This window comes from Chaetura pelagica, unplaced genomic scaffold, assembly GCF_000747805.2.
Source record: "Chaetura pelagica isolate M959 unplaced genomic scaffold, ChaPel_1.0 scaffold234, whole genome shotgun sequence".
Classification (NCBI taxonomy): Eukaryota; Metazoa; Chordata; class Aves; order Apodiformes; family Apodidae; genus Chaetura; species Chaetura pelagica.
Window position 1 is genome coordinate 1,441,544 of NW_009952967.1, and position 22,845 is coordinate 1,464,388.

Sequence of the window (22,845 nt, forward strand, 5' to 3'; positions counted from 1 at the left end):
ATTTGATGGTGTATCTGCTGTGTTTCAGAGATGGTAATTTGTGGTTTCTCTTTGGTAGCAATTGTTTGTTTCGGGCCCTGGGTGACCAGCTGGAGGGGCACTCAAGGAACCACCTCAGACACCGCCAGGAAACTGTGGATTTCATGATGAAGCAACGGGAGGACTTTGAGCCTTTTGTGGAGGATGATGTGCCCTTTGAGAAGCATGGTATGGTCTCTGTGGGACACTGAGGGAAGGGCTTGCTGCATACCTCTCATGAGATTACCTCTCATTTGAGTGCCTTCTTACTGAACAGTTCCTCCTCCGACCACTGTGTTAGGGCTTCTTTCTGGTTTTTATAAACAGAGACTTTACATTTTTGTCTGCTTTGTTTCTATAGAGAAAGGAGTTACTAAATTTGGCTTGGGAATTGGTTAAATTTAGGAGAACTTGGAGAAGGAAAGAGAGGCAGAAAAAGGCAAGGAGGAAAAATTTGATGCTTTCAGAAGGAACTTGAAAAAATTGTCTAGCTCCCCATGAATATTGGGGGTTGTTGAGTGGTTGATTTCTTTGGGCTCCTTTTTTCCCCTTTGACACTTAATATTTCATAGTGAAAACCCTGGGGAAGATCCAAAGCAGAGACTGGTACAACCTTTGCTTTGACAGAGTGTGCCAAGTGCTGTGCAGGTGATGCATGGAAGTGGTTTGGTCATTTAGAACATGGCACCCTTCCTTCTGAGCTAACACAGCCCTGATGGCCACACATAGTCTGAGGGTGTAGTGTGTTTTTTAGATGCATTAACTTCTGTCACTGCCAAACTCTTCCCCCAGCAGTCACTGTTTCACAGCTGGGATTTCCTTTCCAGAATTTCTTGGGCTTGTGATGAAATTTTATTACTCATTATCCCTCCAGTACTTTTGGAAGTGTCAGAAATGAGGTTTCCAACTCTTCTGAATGGTTTTTTTCCTTCAGTTACCAACTTGGCTAAGCCTGGTACCTTTGCTGGCAATGATGCTATTGTGGCCTTTGCAAGGAACAATCAATTGAATGTTGTTATTCATCAGCTTAATGCTCCTTTGTGGCAGGTAAGAAACCGAACTTCTATATTTTGGCCTATTTTTTAGCTGATGAGTACAAAAACTGTTGAAACTTCCTGATTTATTAAAGGAGAGCAGTCAGTAGCTGGGCCTGATGTAGAGCTGCACTTGAAGGAAAATACTTTGGATTTCATCTGGGAGGAGAAGGAATGAAAGATAAAGAGTTGGAGACAGCAGCGTGTTTTAGTTTGGTTTTAAGCTACTAACTTCATTTCTCTCTCCTGAAGATCAATATAAGGTGACTTTTCTGAGAGGATAAGGTTCAGAAATATGGAATTAAGGGTATAGTGGGGCAGTCCCTGTAGTGTGTTGGGATTAAGCTCTGCATGGGATTGGGAATGAGAAGGTTTCTGACAGTTGGAGAAATGAGGATCTGGACTGGAGGGAGAGGAAAGAAGTTTTAAAACCTCAAGGTGGTGGTTAATCATGTTCTGGTTTCCTCTGACAGAGGGGCACTGGAGCAAGTAATCCATCGGGTCCCTCCTGCTTTCCCTTTTTTTGGGCTTTTTTTTTATCTATAACTATCTTATACTTCCAGGGTGTTCTGGTAAGACCATGCAAGAAGAGACTCACTACTGAGAGCTAAATTTTCAGAATAATCTTTCAACAGCTTTAGGATTTGTTTAGGGATCTATTTAGGCTCTGACAGAGGAGGGATGTTGAAAATAAATCTTACTCAGATCATAGAATCATAGACTGGTGTGGATTGGAAGGGATCTTAAGATCATCTAGATCCAACCCCCTGCATGGGCAGGGACACCTCCCACCAGACCAGGCTGCTCCAAGCCCCATCCAACCTGCCCTTCAACACTGCCAGGGCTGGGGCAACTACAGCTTCCCTGGGCAACCTGGGCCCAGGGTCTCACCACCCTCACAGCAAAGAATTTCCTCCTAAAGTCCAACCTCAATCTCCCCTCTCTCAGTTTTAATCCATTCCCCCTTGTCCTCTCACTAGTAGCTCTTGTCCCAAGCCCCTCCCCAGCTTTCCTGGAGCCCCTTCAGGCACTGGAAGGTGCTCTAAGGTCTCCCTGGAGCCTTCTCTTCTCCAGGCTGAACCCCCCACCTCTCCCAGCCTGTCTCCAGAGCAGAGCTGCTCCAGCCCTTGGATCATCTCTGTGGCCTTCTCTGGACTTTCTCCAGGAGCTCCATGTCTTTCTTATATTGAGAGCTCCAGAACTGGACACAGTTGTGCAGGTAGAGTTTCCCAAGATCCAACATGTTGAATAAAAGCAGGAGTTAAGTATAACTAAGTGTTGAGTTGGAACTTAAAAAGGTGAACAAGTGTAAAGGAGATGAATGAAGAACATATCTTTTGAAATCTGGAGTCATTAAGCACAGACATGGCTGAGAGGTGACTTGGTGTAAATCCTGCAAGGTGGGATAAGCTGAGTCAAAGACGTAAAACGATTGGGAAACCCTGGAGTCCTAAAGCAAGGTATTTCTTGTCTTCTGCTTGCTGACATCTTCTCCAGGAGGGCTCTAAGATCTTTGAACCCTGGCTTGACAGGTAAGCAAAGGAGATCTGCAAGTGCAGTGTAATTTTCTGCCTTCCTTGCAAGAGCTGGGATATGGCAGAGCTTTTAGCTAAGAGTTTGAGACACTGATGGTTGGGGTAGGAATGATTCTTGCCTCACTACAGATAATACTCAGAGCAGGAATTATCTCTGGAAACTGCTGCACTTGGTGCTGACAAAAGCGAAGGAGCATGTAGTTGTTCCCAGTGCTCATGAAGAGAGTTAATGTGTTTTCATGGTTGGGCTTTATTTCTGTTAGTCTTACTTTTAGAAACAAAGCATAACCACTTAGAGTGCTAACTGTTGGAGCACCATCTTGCCCAACTGCAGAACAAAACTGACTCCCAGTGAGTGTTGCCACTGTCATCAGAACTTGAACACTCTTTTTTTTACCCTTGTTTTTGAGGGGAAAATGGCATTTCCCCCTGAATGGGGGGGTCTGGGAGGACAGTCAGAAAATTAGCAGCTCCAGTGAAAAGTTTAGAAAACAGTTTTGAGCTTTTTATGTATATATATCCGTGTGTGTGTGTATATCTGTGTGTATATATATATAAATATATATATATTTTATATATGTTATAGCTGACCCAAGGTGGTGTGTTCATTTTCAAAGATCATGAGACACCAGCTCTGTTGGCCCTGTAGGATTATTAGGTCAATGTTTAGCAGCTACCTACTTCGCTTCCTATCAAGAGTGTTTTATCATGGCTTCAGAAAATGAATGTAGTGCTGAATTTGATTCCAAATCCTCATTTGCAAGTGATTTGTTTCCTTTAGATTCAGGGCACAGACCAAAGCAACGTGAGGGAGCTGCACATTGCGTATCGTTACGGAGAGCACTACGACAGTGTGAGGAGGATCAGTGATGACTCTGAGGCTCCAGCCTGTCTTCAGATGGAGGTTGGTTGTGACAGGATGGCCTGAGTCAGCTGTGGGTGAGAAACAAAATAGGTTAATGTTACAGGTTGATTTTCTTTCTCATTTGCATTGAGATTGAGAAAAGAGTGGTCGTGTTGGGGATAGGAAAGGTCACTGGAACTAGTGCTGCGTGAGAGGACAAGTGGGAATGGATCAAAGCTGGAAGAGGGGAGATTTAGGTTGGACTTTAGGAGGAAATTCTTCCCTGTGAGGGTGGTGAGACATTGGCCCAGGTTGCCCAGGGAAGCTGTGGCTGCCCCATCCCTGGCAGTGTTGAAGGGCAGGTTGGATGGGGCTTGGAGCAACCTGGTGTGGTGGGAGGTGTCCCTACCCATGCAAGGGGTTGGATCTAGATGATCTTAAGATCCCTTCCAACCTAAACCAGTCTATGATTCTATGATTGTTGTGATGTGGGCTGTAGATGTCTTGAATAATATCTAAATACTCATGCACCTTGAATGTAAAAACAAAGGGAAGGGAGGAGGGATCCAGTAATGGCTGCATGCAACATTCCTCTTCATATCTCACTTTTTATGTGAAGGAGTAAACTGGGCTGTCCTGGAGGTTGTCTGCACACAACTGTATGATGGGTGGCATTATAAACAAATTAATACCTCACTTCAAAAGCCCGTGATTGTTTATTATTTTGCATGATCTTGCATTATGTCAGAGCTTGTTCAGAAATGTAGGAATGGGGGGAGATGGTGTCAGTGATGATGGAAGTTACACAGTTGCCAAAATACTTTGACACAGGGTGTTTCTGAGAAAAGTGTGCCATAATACAACATTTTTAGCAATATCAAGTTATTTTTGCAGCTGCATGTTGCTGGATGTCCTCATGTGACCTCCTGGGCTTTGCTTTTCTTGCAGATGCTTTGCAAAAATGATTTGAAAACAGAAGAGGAAGTGAAGCTACAGAAGGGTGACTCTGAAGAGAAGAATGAAGTGGAATTGGAAGATGCTATACAAAAAGTGTGTAATGCAACTGGGCATTCAGTAAGTATTGAGTAACCTTTTTGTGCTTATGTCTTCAGACCTTGATGCATGAAAAATTCTCAAAACCACTTAATTTCAGGCAATTTCAGTACAGCAGATAAATCAGGATGGTTTTCATCCTCGATGGTTTTCAACCTTTAAATGCAGATTAAATGTGTACTCTGGGTGGATCCCCAGTACTTTTGGAAGGTTTGTCTTGCAGCCTCTCAGGAAGTTTGCTTAGAAACAAATTCTGTATAATTGGAAGTCCTTTGAGGGTGTCTGGAGTTGAACATCCCAGATTACTAGATACGCTGCCAACCTTACCTGTTGTCACTGTAGAGCCTATGTGGGTCCTCACCTTGCTGCTGGCACTGGGCAAATAAATGTACAGGACAGGAAGAATGAAGCAGTTATGCTAAAAGCATATTCCTTTTTCCTGATATCTTCAGGATTGTAATGATTTTTTCCCTCAGCTTTTTCAGAAATGGAATACAGGCTAATGGAAAGGTCATAAAATCAGACAGCAACCCCCTCTTGGAGGTGCAGATGGTTGTTAAATGGATGCATGTCAGTGATTTGAACTCTCTTCAGTGTTCTCTTTTCCTCTTGTGGACAGGACATTGATTTGGTAAGCAAGATTCTGGAAGCAGAAGACTACAATATAGAATCTGCAACATTTGCCATCTTACAAGTGAAGGAAGTGGAAAAAATCAGTAAGTACTTGGAGTGTGTCACTGGTTCTTCAGCAGAATGCTGTCTGACATCAGTGTTGACTGTAAACAGCAGTTTGAGAGGGACAGTAGCAGTTGGAATTTACCTTTGGCTGTGCTGCCACCTCAGCCTTTCTGTGCTCATGAAGGTTGGAAGTGAGGGCAGATTAAAAAAATATTAAAAAAAATCACACAGATATTTCTTCAGAAAGTCTGGAAAAAGGGAGTGGCTGACACCGAGACAGCTTCTGGCTGGAGTGTAACTCAGAAAAACCTCTGTTGTTGGTAGGTGCTGAGGAGCAGTGTGATCCCCAGAGCCAGGATCAGAAATGGTGTAACAAAACTCTGGGGGAGGAGAACGGAACTGGTTCAAGAATCTTTGGAAATGGGAGTTTGCATCAAGATAAAATAGGACCCAAGAAAGGACAGGCTAGATCTGATGGAGAGAATCGAGCTGGCAGGAGTCAGAAGGTATGTGAGGGGTGGTTTGGCAGGGATTTACATGTCCTTTAATGATGAGGGGAATGCTTGGGATTGCTTAACCAGCAGCTATCTTCTCTTTTGAATTGAACAGCTTCCCCATCCTGGGTTTCCTTGCTGCCCCAGCTCTGACCTCTCTGATGCACATGCTGCTCAGTGACATGTGGCACTTCCCCAAATTACACGAAATAAAGTCCAGATGAGTTGTTTAGCATAAACACTGGCTGGCAGCTGCTTTGATACCCGTTTGCCTCCTTTCCCCTGTATTATTTTCTCCCAGCTGAGCAGAAAACGTGTGTTTTCAGCTTGGTGTTCTCACCCTCTCAGGTGTGTAACAAACAGAAGAAGGAACAGCAGCGGCTGGAGAAGAAGAAGCGGCAGGAAGAAAGACATCGCCAAAAGGTGTTGGCCAACAAGAGTGACTGTGCAGAGAGCAGCAGGGTAGGGACAGACTTAACCAACCAGGTCACCTTGGTGAAGGCCGTGGCAGCTCTAAACATATGACTGAATGTGTTCTGAGAAAAGCAAATAAAGCTGGTGAAGACAGAATTTCACTTCAGCAGATTTCCAAGCACCCGTTGTTACCTTCAAATCCGTTTCTGTGGGAATCTCTAAGTAGACATTCACTTCCTGTTTCCTCTGTTTTCGGGTGAACAATTAGTAATTCTGCATTAGCCTGTGTGTGAGAAGTTCTTTGAACTTAACAAAAAAGAGAGACTTGGTTTTATAGTTCTGGAGTTAGATGAAGGTGAGGACTTTCTCCTCACACAGCACTATCAGATTTCCTTTGAGGTCTCTTGATGTGCTTAGATTATTATTTTTTTATAGCACCTTTTTACTTGGTTATGCTTGGTGGAGCTTTATCTTCCCTTGCTGTCAGGGAAAGCTTAATAGTTCTTAACTCAGGAATATTTAATTTTTTCTTTCTATTTAAGTAAATGAAGGGAACAGAATCCCAGAACCTTGTCCAAAGTGAAGTGTGTCAGCCAGCAGTGCATCAAGCATGAGATTCCTCTTTTTTTCCCCATGCAAGAAGGCAGTGAGAAGTTTTGATGTAACTAGAACTGCTTGTGTTGTTGCACTGGGCTGTTCCAGGGAGAATGGGTTTACTGCCACCATGCTTGCTTCTTGCTCAAGTTGCAGATCAGCTCATTTGCTAGCTTTTTGAGGGAAAAAAAATAAATTATCAGTGGACTGCTGAGGCTGCAGAACTGATCCATCCAACCTGGCAAAGTCTAATGAGGTAGTAAAATATGACATGAGCAGATGTGAGAGTTCTGTTGAGCATTGTTACTTGGACATCTGGAATCTCATCTCGTTTGCCATCCTCTGGAGCTTTTGGGCTAATCCAGAGCTTTACTCCAAGCCAGGAACTTGTTAGTTGTTAGTCTACAAGAGAAATGGGTATAGCTAAAGGATCAATCCTGGGAACAAGCTTCCAAGTAGTGGTGATCACTGGGAACCCTGCCTACTTCACTCTTCATAAATCAAGCCTTTTCCAGAGTAGGATTTTTTCCATCTTAAATTCCTCTTAGGTAAGGTCATCGAGAACTATAGAATGTACAGCTTGGGTCCTGGGATCCTTCCTGCTGTAGAATTGGGAATTTGGACCGAAGTGTAAGACCTGTGGGACCTGGCCCTTGATTTATGGCTTGCAGTGTTTCAGCTTCACTCAGGTTTTTGGACTTGTATCAAGCCCTAAGCTTGATGAGAGCACATGTGCACTTACACACACAATAGACAACAGGAGACACCTCATCAGCCAGGGCAGAGATCAATAGATTGCTTGAAAATAAAGAACATTGCTCTTGAAAAAAGATCTATGCTGCCTTTCCAACTTTTCCAAATCAGCAGGGAAGTATAAATGCCTTTTTTGACTGAACTGCCAAGATCTGAGCTAGTACTACTTCAAATGCTCTGCTACTGCTTATCAGGAGTGTTTGAAGAATAAAAGAAGGGAACTCTTTAAGTACTGGTGCTATAGGAGAGCAGGCTTTAGTGTTGGTTCCTGTAATGAGATTGGCAGAAATAAAAAGTCACACAAAGCAGCTCTTGGGCTTTATGGTGGGACAGTGTCTGGTAAGTGAAGCAGAGTGTTAAGGTCTGCTCCAAGAGCCAGTGGTAGGTGTGAGTAACCACTGTGGAGGAAAGTCTGAGCAGTATTTTCTAAGTAGGAAGAGCATGGATGAGCCTAGAATTCCAGTACTATTCTTAAAGTGGAAAATTACTTGGGTAAAATCCATTTTATGCCAGCTTTAGATAGGCTGTTGTTAGTGTTGCTTCCTAGGTTTCTTTTTCCCCAAAAGGGTCACTTTTAGAGTAGTGGAAAGAATGGTAAGTTGTAGCTTCATGGGAAGAAAGTGCAAGTCTCTTCACTGGTGTGATGAGTTGAAGACAGTGGCCATGGCAAGGGGACTCAGGGAAATGGTCACCTCTGTCTTTGCCCAGCTGTATTCTGATTTGAAAGGTGAGAGGGGTCTGCAGGTTTGAAAAGATGGTAAGAATCTGCAGTTGTACATTGTGAATTACGTTTGATCTTAATTAGCTGCTTTTTTGTCTTCCTGAGCCAGAGCTGATAGAGGATTATTGTTGCTCAGCCTGGAGAGCTGTGAGGGGAGTTGTGCTGTAGGCAGGAGGCTTGAGCGTCTGTGGGTGTGAAGGGACCTGCAAAACCTCATTTCAACCTGTCCAGGATAAACGGGCAGGACTGGAACAGCAACACATCTTGGACAGGGATTGATCTTCAGCTTGTTGCCTCTGATACCTGTAACCAAATATGTGGCTGAAAAAGCTTTTATTCAAGTATCCCATGATAAAAACAATGTCTTAATGTGCTGGGTTCATGAATCTTGTTAAATTAGTCAAATGATCTTTATTTTTGCCAGGATGGCTTTGTACCTCCACAAAGATTTTGTATCCAAAGATGTTAAAACTATCATCTGTTGCAGATTGTTCCTTTAGCTGTTGAAATTCCCACTTGCCCCTTCCAGTGTGTATTTTTTTTTTCTAGGGAACCTGTATGCAGTATTCCTCAGGGAACTTGCTTTGTAAAACAGGTTGTGGATTTTCCTTACAGGAGGAAGGGAGGAAAGAAACAAGCAAAGAGAAGCATCATGATTCACAGTGTTACTCTTGTGTTTACTCTTCGGTGGAGCTAAAATCCTGAGATGTGGTTATAGGACAATAAGCCCTGAGTGTGTTCCCTTGGAGTTTGGGGAGGATTACAGTTTGTTCCTAGCTTACATCTTGGAGGGTCACAGCAGGCAGAGGGCCAGGGCTGTGCTCTGACTGCTGCTGGACCAGCTGGGTTGCTGTTGGTCTCTGGAAGCTGAGTACACAGAAAGACAGTGTAGAAACCTGCTGCATCCCATCTACCACCACCATCTTGCCCGATGTTATTTTTCCAAATCCTGCCCCTGCAAGTACAGAGTTCAGTTGAACTGGAATGTTTAACCATTTTGCCAGGTTCTGTAAAAGTGTCTTGGCCTTAGAAGGTGTCAAGAGGGTTTTTCTGCTTGTGCTGCTCAGCTGCTGGTGTGCTCCATTCCTTCCTGGGGGGATGCCTTTTGGTTTATTTAACCGCTTCACCTCATCCGGAGTTCCCCTTGCCAAACCTCTGGATTTTGGATGCTGAGGGCAATAAAGATTGCAAAGATGCACCAACTGAACTTTGTGAGTGGAGTTGTGTGTACAGGCCATGCCATGGGTTAAAAGGCAAAACTGGATTAATTCAACAAGTCTGCACAACCTGAACCCCTCCTGGGGATGCCATTTGGTTGTGGGGCACACTTCAACCTGCTGGCTTTCACAACCTTCAGAAACTTGGCTGAAAGGGGGGGAAAATGGGTCATTCTTCATGTGTATATATTCCAGCATCCTATAAAATGGTTTATGCTCATGTTAGAGTTGTGTGATGGTTCCTGTAACTGCCGGGCACTGAGGCTTTTTGCACGCACAAACTCTTGAGGGCAGCATCAGCTTCACCAGCTCCATCCCAGCTGTCCTTTCATGCCAAAGCCCTTCTGTGGCACTAGAAAATGACTAAAAGGAGAAACGAGTGTTTTAGAGTTGAAAAGATACATTTGCTGCAGGAAGCTGTAGGAAGGGATGTTGCTTGTGATGAAACACTCAATGGAGCCAAGCAGAGGCACTTGATGCTGAGGTGAAACTCCAAGAAAATACCTTCAAAGCCCCTTTATTTTGGGAAATACCTGAAGGGTGCAGAACACATTTCTGGAGATGGCTTTAAAATAGGAGGTACCTCTATGGAGGCCCAGGCCTGAGGGACAGCTGGCCAGGCCTCGTTAGGGCTAATTGAGCATTGCATGCAGCTGTGGTGAGACCTGCCCAGCCAGCTCCAGCCCCACAAGGACCTGCTGGAGATGGGGTTCACGAAAGAGCTACCCCAAGACCACCACCATGTTCCTGCACAGCTTTGGTGTGTATTAATTGCTTAAATAGTGATTAGGAGCAGAATGGGGCTGTGCTGCAGCCAAGCTCCCTGAGAGGAACTGGGTTTGTAGTCTTGGTTTGGGGCCAGAGTGCAGCAGCTGCTGCTTGTTTCTGTGGATTTGGATTTTTTTACCTCTGAAGCTCTTAAGATTTACTGCTTAACTGCTAAAATATTTATTCTGGTACATGTTTTTTAAGAAAAAGATGCAAATTTACAAGTATGCATAAATATTTACCTCAGAAAACCAGCTGTGAAGATCAGCGCTCTTTTCTACCCCTTCCACCATCAATTCCCAAAACACAAACGTGACACTGGATTTAGAAACTGCTTTACAATTACTTTACAAATTGCCTTTGAAAATGTTTTTTTAGTTGCAGAGAGTCCCTTGTTTATTATGATTTATTGAATTGTGGGGAGCAGGTTTTTCTCTGTGCACCAGCTCTGGGGAAAGGTGCCAGGTGCCATTTTGGTGCCGCAGGGCTGAGCTGTGCCCTGCCTGGCCACAGGGAATGCAAAAACTTCACAATTTAGACCATTTATGTCAGGTTTTGAGCCCAGCATGTCTAGCAGTGGGGAGTTTTCCCTTTGCACCGAAAGTTGGGGTAATTCTTGTAACTGTTGTGGTAGGTCTTGGCTGCTCTTTGGAAGCACTCAGCCAACCGCTTGTCACACTCGCAGCTCTTTCTTTCACATGAAGACTTGGATTCTGGAGGAAAAATTGGGGGAATGGAGTCAGAAGAAGGGTGTGAAAGTTGGGAGATGTCTTTAGGACCACCCCTGTGGTGTATGCAGCCCTCAATGTTGAGTTTGGGGTGTCTTGGTTAGTCCTCTTACCTCTGGTGCATGGAGCTACCTGGCTAGGAACCATGTATGGCCCTGGAGGAACCATTTAATTTACTTTATCTCCCTACTTATGTGTAGATAGTTTTTTCACAGTGAAGTGCTTTGTTTTGATGCACTTGCCCTGAAATAGTAGTGCTTGCTCTGAAGAAATGGGAGTGGCAGAGCCAGGTCCCCATCCAAGATGGGAGGATCACCTCAAACCCTCAATATTTGGCCACTACAGAAAAGCAAGCCCCCTCCTTTGGGAGGACTCCAAGCTTTAAACTTCACTGTAGTCCTCCTAAGTGTATTTGCCCTATTTCTGGTGCTTTTCCCCCACTTCCTCCCCCCTCCCTGCAAGTGGTTTCCTAACCAGCATGGTCTAAAGGACATCTTGGAAGAGAGGTCCCCCAAGAGTGTGGATCGTTGTGCCTTTCCCCCTCAGGATATTGGCCCCATGTCGTCTCTTACTGCAGTTGATGTGGCCTCCCTTGATGGAGTATTTGTACGTGACCAGCTTGGGGCTGCAGCGAGAGGAAGACACCTTGTTGTAGCAGCAGTCGTGGGCATGGCAGCACCTGTGAGCACAAGAGCTGTGGTCAGGGCAGGATGGGGAGCAGCTGGGGACATAATCACGGTGGTGAACACCTGGTGGTGCACAGCCCCCATGAGAAATGTCTTCCATTTTGCCTGGATTAGGCACGTGGTTGCGCAGCTGCATTGCCAGTGCTGGAGGAGAGAGGTGACTCACACCTTCCTGGCATCAGCTCAGCGCTCTTAATTGCTTTCCCATTGCTCTGCTGCAGTGACTTTGCAGAACATTGAGTGGCTGCTTTCAATTAGCCCAGGTGATGGCTGGCTCGGTGCATTTCTGCCTAGTGCCTACAAAGGCAGAAGAAATGCTGATGTGCCCCGTTCCCGTCAGCTACTGCTACTAAGCAACTTTTTAAGAGGTGTTAAGGACAAGCAGCCATTTTTTGCATTGCTATCTCAGCTCCCAGGAGCAGGGGTGAGCTTTCCCCTTGCTGGACCCAGGGGTAGGGAGGTGAGAAGGGCTGGGAGCACCCGTTCCACCAGCTCTTGACTTACCAGTCAGTGGCATCCAGTGGTCGTTTGGATCCCCCCCAGCCACAGTAGCAGCCATAACCATTGTAGGAGAGCCACGATTTCCCTGTCTTGTGCTTAATCATGGAACCCAACTGAAGCACGTTGCAGCTGGTGGGGACCAGCCCTGCGACTGGATACAGGGGGTTAGGAGTGTCAAGAAAAGCAAACCCCTCCCCATCCCACCCCTCCTCAAACCCCAGAATTTTTGCCCTCCCCAAATTTACCCATCAAACTCATCAGGTGGTGTGGGAGCTGAGGGGTACTCACGGCAGAGGAGCAGCCAGAAGAGCTTCATGTCTGGTGGTGGCAGCTCTGCTGATGGGGTGAGCCGGTGGTTCCACCAGTCACACCTTTTATGGCCACTGTGTACCTGCTTGGTGGGGCCCCTCCTTTGGAGAGCCTGAAGTGGGCAAATATTGACAATCCTCACCATAATGGTTCTGCTTCATGTGCAAGCCACTCTCAGCGCTGTCAGAGGCCCCAGCTGCAGGATACCCTTTGCAGGGGAGGTTTTGTTTGACTGGCATGAGTAGGGCAGACTGGGTTTGAGTCCATTTACAGGAGCTTGTAGTGAGAGGGCAAGGGGGAATGGATTAAAACTGGAAGAGGGAAGATTTAGCTTGGACATGAGGAAGAAATTCTTCAGTGTGAGAGTGGTGAGACCCTGGCCCAGGTTGCTCAGGGAAGCTGTGGCTGCCCCATCCCTGGCAGTGTTGAAGGGCAGGTTGGATGGGGCTTGGAGCAGCCTGGGCTGGTGGGAGGTGTCCCTGCCCATGCAGGGGGTTGGAACTAGATGATCTTTAAGGTTCCTTCCCACCCAAACCATTCTATGATTCTGAGTACCTCAGCATCCCAATGCCTTCTGGAACAAAACAGGAGAACTTGAGGGAGAATGGGAGTCACTTTATTCCTGTATGACTTATTTTTTTGATGCCTTGGTTAGAAAACACCATTCTGTATCTCACTGTTTCCATTGTGATTTATCTGAGCTGGGAGAAAGTGCAGCCAGTGCAAAGCACCCTCCACTTCTTACTTACCAAAGCAGGTGAGATGCAGCACCCTGAGAGAAGGAAGGTCTGGTTGTCCTCCAGAACAGGCAGTGGCTGAAGGCAGGGCTGAGTGTGCTGGTTTTCTTGTTAGCAGGAACTGGTCAGTGCCCAGATGCTCCCTGTACATGGGGGTGCTCCATCCCTTTCCCTGTGTGCACTGTGCATGGGCTTGCTCTCAGAACAGAATAAGTCAAGGAATAGGGTAAGGGGCTAAAAATCATGTGAGTGGTGTATAATGGAAGGGTAAAAAAAGAGAGGATGGTTATGTTGTTTGCCTGGAGGGAATCTCTAATTAATTGGTGATGCTGAGCAGTCGTTTTAGGGGGTTTCTTCTGGCAGAAATTGCAGATGCTCAGTGCTCTGTGCTGCTTTGCAGCGGAACTCCAGTGTGGGCAGACACTGAGCCAGGGGGAGGAAATCTCCCTGTTGCCAAGAGGGAAACTGAGGCAGGAAACAAGGCTGCAACTTTTCTGAGAATCAGAGAGATGTGTAAAAAGGGAACTCAGGCTGGACCTCAGCAAAATCTCTTCCCCTCCTTTGCCATTTGCCTCATCAGCTTTCTAGGCCAATTTAAGTAGCCCCTGGGATGGCCTCTAGTTAATTAGCTGAACTGGGACTTGCCATAATAGCAAATTTTCCACAGCCAGTTTTTAACACTGGAGAATAAAGTATGTTTCTGTCCATCCAAGCTGCCAGGTGAAAGACTCTCTGCCCCAACTCCCCACAGCAGGTTTCCAGTGGCCCTTCTCCAACTGTGAAATAACACCCCTTCCTGGGGTGAATCCCCATCCCTGGGAGGATGTGGGTTTTGTTTCTCTTTAACAATATGCAAACAAACACTTTTTCAGCCCAGTTTCTTGCAGTGTCCCAAGGGGGTGCAGTATCTAAGCCAGTATCAGCACTTGGAGCTCCGTATCAACAGATTGGTACAGCCAGGTGTCCAAGCAGGAAAATACAGAAATACTTAAAATTCACTCAGAATTTAAACACGGAAAGTGTGTTTCAGCTCATCGTGGCCTTCAACCTATCTCCATGATCACCTCTCTCCTGTCTTGGTGAGGATTTGATCCTTGATTTATGCCATGCAAACAGCAGCTGTTGGCCAAAGAGCTGCCTTCTGTCTTGTGTCCTCCTGGACTACAACTGACAGACAAGGAGAATGGTTGAGCTTGATCTTTGGGTTATAGTCAGGGTGAAGCATTTGTGATTTAAAGGTTTCCTTTGCTGCAGCTTTGGGTGGGAATTCCAGTTGCTGATGCCTGAGGTATCAGCCCTTGGGGAAACAGTATTTAGTTTCTGTGGCTAAATTTCATTGCTGAGCCCCACAGGAGTTTGCAGCCCTGAGACTTCCCAGGGGTTCAACCCTGCTGAAACGGTCGGCAGGGCAGAAAACCTGCATTGTGAGGATGCTTGTATTTGGGAGGTGAAAGCAGCCACAGCCTGAGCTGCCTTTCCTGGGGGATGTGCTCGGGGTTGTTGCAGAATTGGGCCAAAACATTCTTTTCGGGTGAGAAATTTGTTTTGCTCTGTGCTGAGCATGAGGCAAGAGCCACCTCCTGGCCACCCTGTCTCAGCAAAGGTTGCCAGCACCCACCCCCCCCTGCCAGCCCTTTGCACGAGCTTGGATTTCTCTGCCTCGGGGCAACTGCAAATTTTTCAAAGTGCAAACGTTCAGGGCTCAGAAGTTCAGGGGTGCAGATGTATCGTAGAATAGAACTGTAGAATCATGGAATGGTTTGGCTTGGGAAGGACCTTAAAGACCATCTAGATCCAACCCCCCTGCATGGGCAGGGACACCTCCCACCAGCCCAGGCTGCTCCAAGCCCCATCCAACCTGCCCTTCAACACTGCCAGGGATGGGGCAGCCACAGCTTCCCTGGGCAACCTGGGCCAGGGTCTCACCACCCTCACATTACCCAAAAAGGGGATGATACTGGTGGGCAATGCAGGCAGCTGGGGCTGGAGCATTATAAATCACTTTCCTGATTATTTGTGCATTGACCTTTAAGCTGCTGCTGAACTAACCTTTAAAATTTGAGTGTGCAAAGGGACTTTTTTATCCCAGCAAAGTGTATCTCCCCGTGTTGCCTCGGCTGGTGAAACCAGACACAGCCCAGGCAGAAGTGAGATCTTAAATTATTTGGAAATGTTGCTGCAGGACACATGTGGTCCTTGTTTTTGGTGCTAACTCACTGACTTGCAGGCTTTGGAGATGATATTTGAAACGGGGTCTCGACTCTGCTCCTCGTGTCTGGCTTTAACTTTGCTTCTGGGCAATTTCTTAGCTAAGAGGTTGGCATCTCCTCGCTGGCTGCAAGGGGTGGTCGCTGGGCTCAGCCGAGTCATGTCACACCGAGGACAGCTGTTTTGTGCTCTCTGGTTTTATTTTGGAACAGCAGAAGAGAATCTGTAGTGAAGCAGAAAGCAGAGGCAGCTGAAAGGCTGCTTGGGGAGCTCGAGCCAAGGGGAAATGAGTGTCATCCCGGTTTCCATCCCGTCCTCTCGCAGCGGCAAGGCGCAAGTGTCCACCCCTCCCTTGTTTTCCTATGCTGAAACAACCCATCTGCGCTGCTCCCCCTCCTCCGATCCAGTGTGTAATGACACAACTTCACCAGAGGGTTGGCTGTCCTCGTGCCGAAGCCAAAAAAAGCCCCAAGGAGGCAAGGAGACCCGCCGAGGTTTGGGAAGCGCTCCCAGCACCGCGCTGTCCCTTTCCTCGTCAACCTGGAGGTGGTTTTGCAAAAGAGCCTTTTGCTTCAATGTCTTTTGGTTTTCAGCACCTCCCGGCTCGTCCCCGGCACCGGCTGCGGTAGCGGAGCAGCCCTCGTGCGCGCGCCCGGCAGAGCAGGGCTGCCCGCTCGCACCTGCACGCACCTCTCTGGCACCAGCTCCCGGACCCTGCAAGGACCGGAGAGAAAACACCTCTGAGACCTTATTTTAGGGAAGATTCCGAGGGTGTTGCAAGGTAAAAGGGCATAATAAAGGAAGGAAGTGGTCTGGGAAGAGGCATCCCGAACGGAGCTGTGGGGACTCACTGCAGGTGGGAATTCCTGCTCCGTGTGCTGAGAGGGGCTGGATGGGTCCCGGGCGGCACCGTCGTGCAGCCAGTTTGGTGTAGCAGCAGGGAAGGAGCCGGCAGCACCTGCGGGGAGAAGGAGAGCCTGGCCTCACCCAGAGCATGGCACTGCCATTCCCCAGCCTGCCTGGAACAGGCTCTGTCAGCTGGGCAGGAAGAACCACCAGGGTTTGCACTCTCCTCCTGCTCTACATCACCCAGAAGCTGCTTTTTCTAGCCTGTTCCCATGCCCTCTGCTTCCCCTGGCAAGCCCTGCTCAGGTCCAAGAGCCCTTGTGCACCCTGGCTTTGGGACTGTCCCCAACCTCCTTGTGCCATCCCCATCCTCCAGTGCCATCCCCTTGACTTGAGGCAGTTGTTACTGACACAACCCTACTGACAACAGGGCTGGAATTAGGGGTGAACACCACCTCGCTTCCCCCCTTTCCTAAAACCTATTCCCTTTCTGCTCCCATCGCCTGGGCTGCGTTTTGCAAAGCTTTACAGAATGCTGCTGGGGTTGCTCGCAAGCCTGAGGGTTACCCTGGGGCTAGGATTAGCCATCCCAGGGCTAGCACTGTATTGCCTGTACCGGTCCATGGAAGCCATCGAGGTGCTGCTGCTGCCCCATCCGGAGGAGCAGCCGTGGGCGGTGAGATTTCCAACTGTGCTTCCCTCGAGTCCTGGGGCACGTGGGAACTTCCCATGAGCTGCCACCACACCTAGAGTGACCCAGAAAAGTGATTTTCCCCAAGTTATACGCAGAAATGAGGTCCCTGAAGGGGAGAGGAGGGCTTTGCTGGGAGTTTCCCCATGGAGGGTTTGGATCAGCTCCCTGGATCAGTGTGGGGCTCCTGGCTGTGGGTTGGGGAACGGCTGCACTTACTGCAGGAGAGCAGCACTGCCAATGTCAGCAGGACCCTCATCTTCCTCTTATCCCGGCCTGGGAGCAGAAACAGAGAACAGACTCAATCAAGCAGTTTGGCCAGCCGTGCACCCTTGCATCTGTGTTGCTGCCTCTTGGCTGAAGGCAAAGCTTCCTGAAGCTGTCCCACCACTGAACATCTCCCACCTCCTGTCCCACCACTTTTGACCCCCCGGGCATCCCTTTGCAGCAGCAGTGCAGCAGTCCCCCAGGGCTACAACCTTCCCAGATGGGTTTTTATCCAAAAGCAGTGACACTATCTACTGGGATGGAAAAGCAGCGTGCCTGCTGCCTCCTCCCAACGTATCCCCCCTGTTTTTGTTCCCGCAGCAGCAATGCAGCCACCCCATCCAGCAGCAGGGTGAAAGTGGGAATTGCTCACCAAGGGATCACTCCAGCTCTGATTCCTCACTGCCAATCTGTCCTTCTGTGGGGAGCTCTGCCCTCCGTGTCTATCCCACGAGCTCCAAACTGAAATTACTCTTCTGTCCCAAAAATGCTTTTCTTCTACGCCCCTTCCCTCACTGGCCAACCCCCCCTTCTCCCCGTGGGCTGTGACGCAGGGAACAAGACAGAGTTTTCACCAAGTTTGGGGAGGATAATGTCGAGTATTTACAGGGATTTCTCTTCCTGCCCAGTAGCAGTTCACGGAGATTAAGCACCTTGTTTATTTTCATACAGATTGAACTGACAGCAGCACCAATGTGGTCTGTGCAGACAGGGCTGGAAGGTGATCTGGATGCAGAATCCATGAATTTGCTCCAGCCCTGCATCCCAGCTCTGGTCACTGGCACTGGTGCTTGGGATAGAAGCGGTAGCGTTTGCTGTAGCTCCCCAGGTTCCTCTTCAGGCAGAGTGCCAGGCTGCGGTCACACTCACAGGAGAACTTCCCACACAAGTTGTCCTTTTCTGCAGGCAGAAGGGAGCTGAGGGTCACACCTGGCTTTCTGGGGAGGTGTCACCCCCTTTGCCATGGTCCTACTTACGGCAGGAGGGGCTGCCACCCGACCAGCTGTAGTGATAGTTCTTCATCTTGGCATTGCAGCTGTACCTGATGAGGTTGTTGTAGCAGGTATCATGCAGCTGGCAGCACCTGCAGGGGAGCTCAAGGCTTTGGGGGGTTGTTTGTTGGGGTTTTTTTATCCCCCTACTCTATCAATTTAAAAGTGTGCAGGAAAGTTGTGCAGCCTGGAGAAGAGGAGGCTCCAGGGAGACGTTAGAGCACCTTCCAGTGCCTGAAGGGGCTCCAGGAAAGCTGGGAAGGGACTTTGGACAAGGGCAGGGACTTTGGACAAGGGCAGGGTAAGAGAGGACAAGGGGGAATGGACTAAAACTGGAAAAGGGGAGATTTAGGTTGGACATTAGGAGGAATTTCTTCCCTGTAAGGATGGTGAGACACTGGAACAGGGAAGCTGTGGCTGCCCCATCCCTGGAAGTGTTAAAGGGCAGGTTGGATGGGGCTTGGAGAAACCTGGTCTGGTCAGAGGTGTCCCTGTCTACGCAGGGGGTTTGGAACTAGATGGTCTTCAAGTTCCTTTCCAATCTGAACCAGTCTAGCATCCTATGGTTCTCTGATGTGTTGCAGCAGGGAGGTTTTTAACCTCACTTGTCGGTGGGGTCCTTGGGCTGCCCTCTGCCCCCCATACCACAGTAGCAGCCATAGAAGGAATAGTACAGCAAGGCGTTCCTCCCCGTCACCTTTGTGATCATCTCGTGCAGATTCCAGAGGCTCCCAGGAGCTGGGGACAAGCCTGTGGGGAAAATTGGTGGAACTCACCCCAGCACCCCACCCCCCAACAGCATCCTTGTCCCCCAGCCCTCAGACTGCTATCAGGTTGTCTTAAAAACAAGCAGAGACAATGGAAAGGAAACATATCCCTGGCTCAGTGCAGGAAAAGTTGTTGTGTGTTTCAAAGAGGTGGTCGTGAGAAAAGATCAAGAAAGCTCTAGTCTGGTCCTGATTTCCATGGATGTAACTTATGGAAAGCCACAGGACTGCTGTGAGCCAGGACACTTACCCCAGGCAAACAGCACAAGGAATGCCAGGAGAGAGTTCATCTTCTTGACAGCCCTGGGAGAGGAAAACAAACCATTATTTCTCCATTATATCAACCACTTGCTATTATGTTTCCCCCTCATTCAGGGGCAGAGATGCTCTGGGGATTAGGAGGGTGAGGATGTGCCCATCACCATCCCTCTGGCACACGGCTCTGCAGTGTCAGGTACAGGAATGGGATGGCAGAGGGGTGGGGCAGAGCAAAATGAAGGGAAAGGGAGAAAAGTTGGAAGATCCATCAGCTCTGGAGGGCTGCACCCTACTGGAGCCTTTGGATGGCATCTCAGGTAGCTTCTTTGCTCCTGCTTTCCTGGCATGGACCCTGCTCCCTATTTGGCCCACAGCTTTTGGTTCAAGTAGGAACCCACTTACCTTAGGAAAGCTGCTGCTTGCTCACAGGGCCCTGTAGCCAGCAGGGCTTGCTTTATATAGTGTTTGCTCCTCACCATTGTGTGCTCAGACCCCATCCTTCTCCTTTACAGGAATGCAGAAACACCCCAGTTCCACACCAGGGTCAGCACGGGTTGGGATGTGCTGGTAAAGCAGCATCACTTCCAACCCAAGGAGGAAGCCAACAGCCTTTTCCCCCAGCTGGAGATACACAAGGGCCTTTGTCTCTGCCCTCCCAGCACCATGGTTCTGTGTCAGGGGGGATATCATAGCCCTGGTTCAGCTTTTGCACCCCAGCAAGTGCAAAAAAAAAAGCATGTTTGGGTTTTTTGAGGGGTCTCAGTTTGGGAACTGTCCTTCTGCTCTGCTGCAAAGATGATTCAGGGCAAGTGATGGGTTCTTTGGGAAAAGTATATGGGCAACAATAAAAGCATCCCCAAATGTGCTGTTCCTAGAAACACAGGGTTAGGCAGGGACTGGATGATTAAATGCTCACCTGTCGTGAGAGGGAATGAAGCAAAATGAATGTTTTTGGGATGAGTGACTGCAAATACTCTTTATTTCTTTTGGTATGATTTTTCCACTTCCACACTGCAACCTGTATGCAGAACTCATGGAGAAACTAGTTAGTCACCAACTTAACTGCCCTCCTAAATTAGCATCTGCCTTGGTATGGACAAGGCTTGAAATCTTCCCTCTTCTGCAGATAATTAGTCTTTACCCTTTATTTTTACATAAGCATCAGAAGAGGGTCTCAAACAATCTCCCACATTTTCCCACTTCAATTATTCCTGTAAAAATACACCTCTTGGCCTCATCTGCCCCTCAATGCAATTGTTTGAAGTTTTTGGGGTGATTTCAGCTAGTGAGAATGGACACTGGGAGAAGCCAAAACACCTGGCTGCCATCAGGGCTCACCACTGGGGAATTATTTAGTTTACAAACCCCAGGGAGTTTTACTTGGTGGCATTTCTTTGTCCTTCATAGCTAAGGGGTCTGGCAGCAGCACTCCTGCTCCACAGTGGGATAGGCCTGGCCAGGGAAGGAGTAAATAACTGGCAGTGAATGAGCCACTGTCAGACCAGGCCACTGTCAGGTTTTTTTTGGGACCATGAAAATATTGGGGTGTCTGGCAGCTGGTGTGAGAGGGAAAAAGGTTCTCCAAACTTGGGAGACTACATGACTCCATTCCAGTGCCTCAATCTCAGCAGCTCTGAGAAAACACAACAGAGAATAATTTTGAATAACTTTTATTTCATGATCTTTGCTGGGAACTGAAATCAAGAAAGAAAAAAGAAAGGAGGAAGGGACAAAGTAAGAAAAGGAAGCTGTCTCTTTCTGGGTCCTGGGGGATTTCCATCCCTAATGTGTGTGTACCCTGAGCATCATCCAGCTCCGTGCAGCCCCCCCTGTCGGGCTTTTCTTGCTGTAGCAATGGGGAAAAGCCAGTCAATATCTGCAAGCTTGGGTGCAGATTTCTCATCCTCAGCACTGGAGCTGACTTCCTCGGCATTTCAGCTTGAAATAGAAGCGGTAGGATTTGTTGTAGGAAGGCAAAGTGGCCGCGAAGCACGAGGCCACCGCCTTGTCGCAGAGGCAGGTCTCTCTCTTGCACCAGCTCTGCTCGTCACCTGCAGGGACAAAACACCGTGTTACCTGGTGTTTTTTCCAGCTGGCATTGGCAATGGGGTCCCCGTGGACCTCCCCTCCACCCCACCCAGCGGTACTCACTGCAAACGATGTCCCCATCGGTGACATGGAAGTGGTAGGGGGTGATCAGGGGTCCGCACTTGCCCTCCCGCAGTTTCCTGTAGCAGCAGTCGTGGGCATGGCAGCACCTGCGGGGGACACTGCCTCACACTGCTGCCCCGGAGCCCCCCCGTGCCTCCTTCGGAGGGAAGGAGGGTCCAGCCTTGAATTTAAGGTCACTGAGAGGAGGGGATGACAAGGGAGCAGCAAGATGCGGCTGGAGAACAGTGCGAGTTCCCCTCCGGGAGCACGGCGAGGAGATTTTAGGGACCGTCAAACCAGAGCCGTGAGTTGGGGATGCTTTTCCAAGCACTCACCGATCCGTGGAGTCCACCGGGGTCCCTCTGCCCCCGATGCCACAGAAACACCCGTACCAGCTGTAGGAGAGCAGGGCACTTTTCCCCGTGGCCGACCTGATCATCTGCTCCAGCTCCAACACGCTGGCGCCCGCCGGGAGCAGCCCTGCAGGGGAAGGGACCGGCTCAGCCGGTGCGGAGAGACAGGGCGGGCAGCATTCCCCACATCTCAGGCTGGGCAGAGGAATTAGGTGAGCCTGATGTTGCTGGAAATACATGCTTTGAACCATGAGAAGCCCCTCTCAAACCCTCTGGGGATTATAGCTGGTGCTGCAACTGCTGGATCTGGTCTGGCAGAAGGTATCAGCACGCTCTGCACAGGCTGGGTTTGCATCCTGCAGCTGACACTGCCATGTTGCCAGGATCAGCCCTGGGCTTGGCACAGGGCTTCTGAAAATAAATATGGATCTGAGCATCCCAAAGCCTTCCCATCATGAACACCTTCAGGACCACGGTGGTGCCACATGAAGCATTAGAGAGAAGCACCAAGACTCTGGGGTTTTGTCTCTTTTTTTTGCCATGCAGGCAAGATCCCAGCCTGGTTGGATGAAACAGGGGCACTTACCACAAGCCAAAAGCACGGCAAAGAGGAGGTTCTTCATCCTCGGGCTGGCCCTGGAGGAGGAAACAACACCAGTGGGTGATGAGCAGGACACCGAGAGCGTGGAGCTGGCTGGGTGCCCCCTGGCTGCATCACATGGTGACATTAGTGTCACCGTGGGTATAGAGCATTGTGGAGGCACCATCATGCCCCAGCCTACACAGCTGACACCCAACAGGGCCTTTTGGCTCCTGTTTTGGGATGCAGCACTTGGCAGGGATGTGTCCAGGGACACGGTGGGCTGATGAAGAATCTCTTGGTATGAAGCCTCCCAGCTGCTGTCTGATGAAATACAAGGGCCATGAATTCCCCCCCCCTCCTTACCCCGCCTGGAGTTGGCTGCTCCCAAACTGCTGGCCTTGTGGGTTTGGTTTATATAGGCAGTGAGGTCCACCCCCTCCTCTGCGCTGACACTGCGGTTCATCCCAGCACAGAACTCACCAAGCAACCCCTGGCTGAAGGAGAAGGGTCCCATCCTTCCCTTTGGCAAGGAACTCCAGTTTGCCCACAGTAGTGGTGCTGTCTCCATTATCCCACTCCTGCTTGTCACCCAGGCATGAAGCTGTCTCCATCTAGGGCTGCTGCAGCTTCTGGAAGAGGCCAGAC

General features: G+C 48.7%; 5 protein-coding genes across 5 annotated transcripts in view; 1 reads left to right on the forward strand and 4 right to left on the reverse strand.

Moving 5' to 3' along the window:
- The window catches only part of OTUD3 (OTU deubiquitinase 3), a 6,835-nt gene extending 654 nt beyond the window's left edge, over nt 1-6,181 (forward strand). The window contains exons 2-8 of the mRNA XM_009995762.1: nt 59-207; nt 953-1,065; nt 3,369-3,490; nt 4,373-4,505; nt 5,104-5,200; nt 5,487-5,668; nt 6,005-6,181. Of these exons, the coding sequence (XP_009994064.1) occupies nt 144-207; nt 953-1,065; nt 3,369-3,490; nt 4,373-4,505; nt 5,104-5,200; nt 5,487-5,668; nt 6,005-6,181 (888 nt within the window). The 5' untranslated portion in view covers nt 59-143. The remainder of the gene's footprint in view (nt 1-58; nt 208-952; nt 1,066-3,368; nt 3,491-4,372; nt 4,506-5,103; nt 5,201-5,486; nt 5,669-6,004) is intronic.
- Nucleotides 6,182-10,693: 4,512 nt separating this feature from the next.
- LOC104387108 (basic phospholipase A2 caudoxin-like) lies at nt 10,694-12,354 on the reverse strand. The gene is made up of 4 exons (XM_009995799.1): nt 12,327-12,354; nt 12,042-12,189; nt 11,424-11,530; nt 10,694-10,836 (listed from the first exon to the last, which is right to left on the reverse strand). Exons 1-4 carry the CDS (start codon nt 12,352-12,354, stop codon nt 10,694-10,696), a joined length of 426 nt encoding a protein of 141 aa, XP_009994101.1.
- A 3,527-nt stretch (nt 12,355-15,881) lies between these two features.
- LOC104387072 (basic phospholipase A2 A-like) lies at nt 15,882-17,088 on the reverse strand. Its single transcript, XM_009995764.1, has 4 exons — nt 17,049-17,088; nt 16,755-16,884; nt 16,144-16,250; nt 15,882-16,006 (listed from the first exon to the last, which is right to left on the reverse strand). Exons 1-4 carry the CDS (start codon nt 17,086-17,088, stop codon nt 15,882-15,884), a joined length of 402 nt encoding a protein of 133 aa, XP_009994066.1.
- A 783-nt stretch (nt 17,089-17,871) lies between these two features.
- On the reverse strand, nt 17,872-19,145 carry LOC104387071 (acidic phospholipase A2 PLA-1-like). Its single transcript, XM_009995763.1, has 4 exons — nt 19,106-19,145; nt 18,694-18,838; nt 18,074-18,180; nt 17,872-17,996 (listed from the first exon to the last, which is right to left on the reverse strand). Exons 1-4 carry the CDS (start codon nt 19,143-19,145, stop codon nt 17,872-17,874), a joined length of 417 nt encoding a protein of 138 aa, XP_009994065.1.
- A 1,873-nt stretch (nt 19,146-21,018) lies between these two features.
- On the reverse strand, nt 21,019-22,240 carry LOC104387073 (phospholipase A2, membrane associated-like). The gene is made up of 4 exons (XM_009995765.1): nt 22,204-22,240; nt 21,600-21,744; nt 21,265-21,371; nt 21,019-21,164 (listed from the first exon to the last, which is right to left on the reverse strand). The coding sequence occupies exons 1-4, from the start codon at nt 22,238-22,240 to the stop codon at nt 21,019-21,021; spliced, it is 435 nt and encodes a 144-aa protein (XP_009994067.1).
- Between the last annotated feature and the right edge of the window lie 605 nt (nt 22,241-22,845).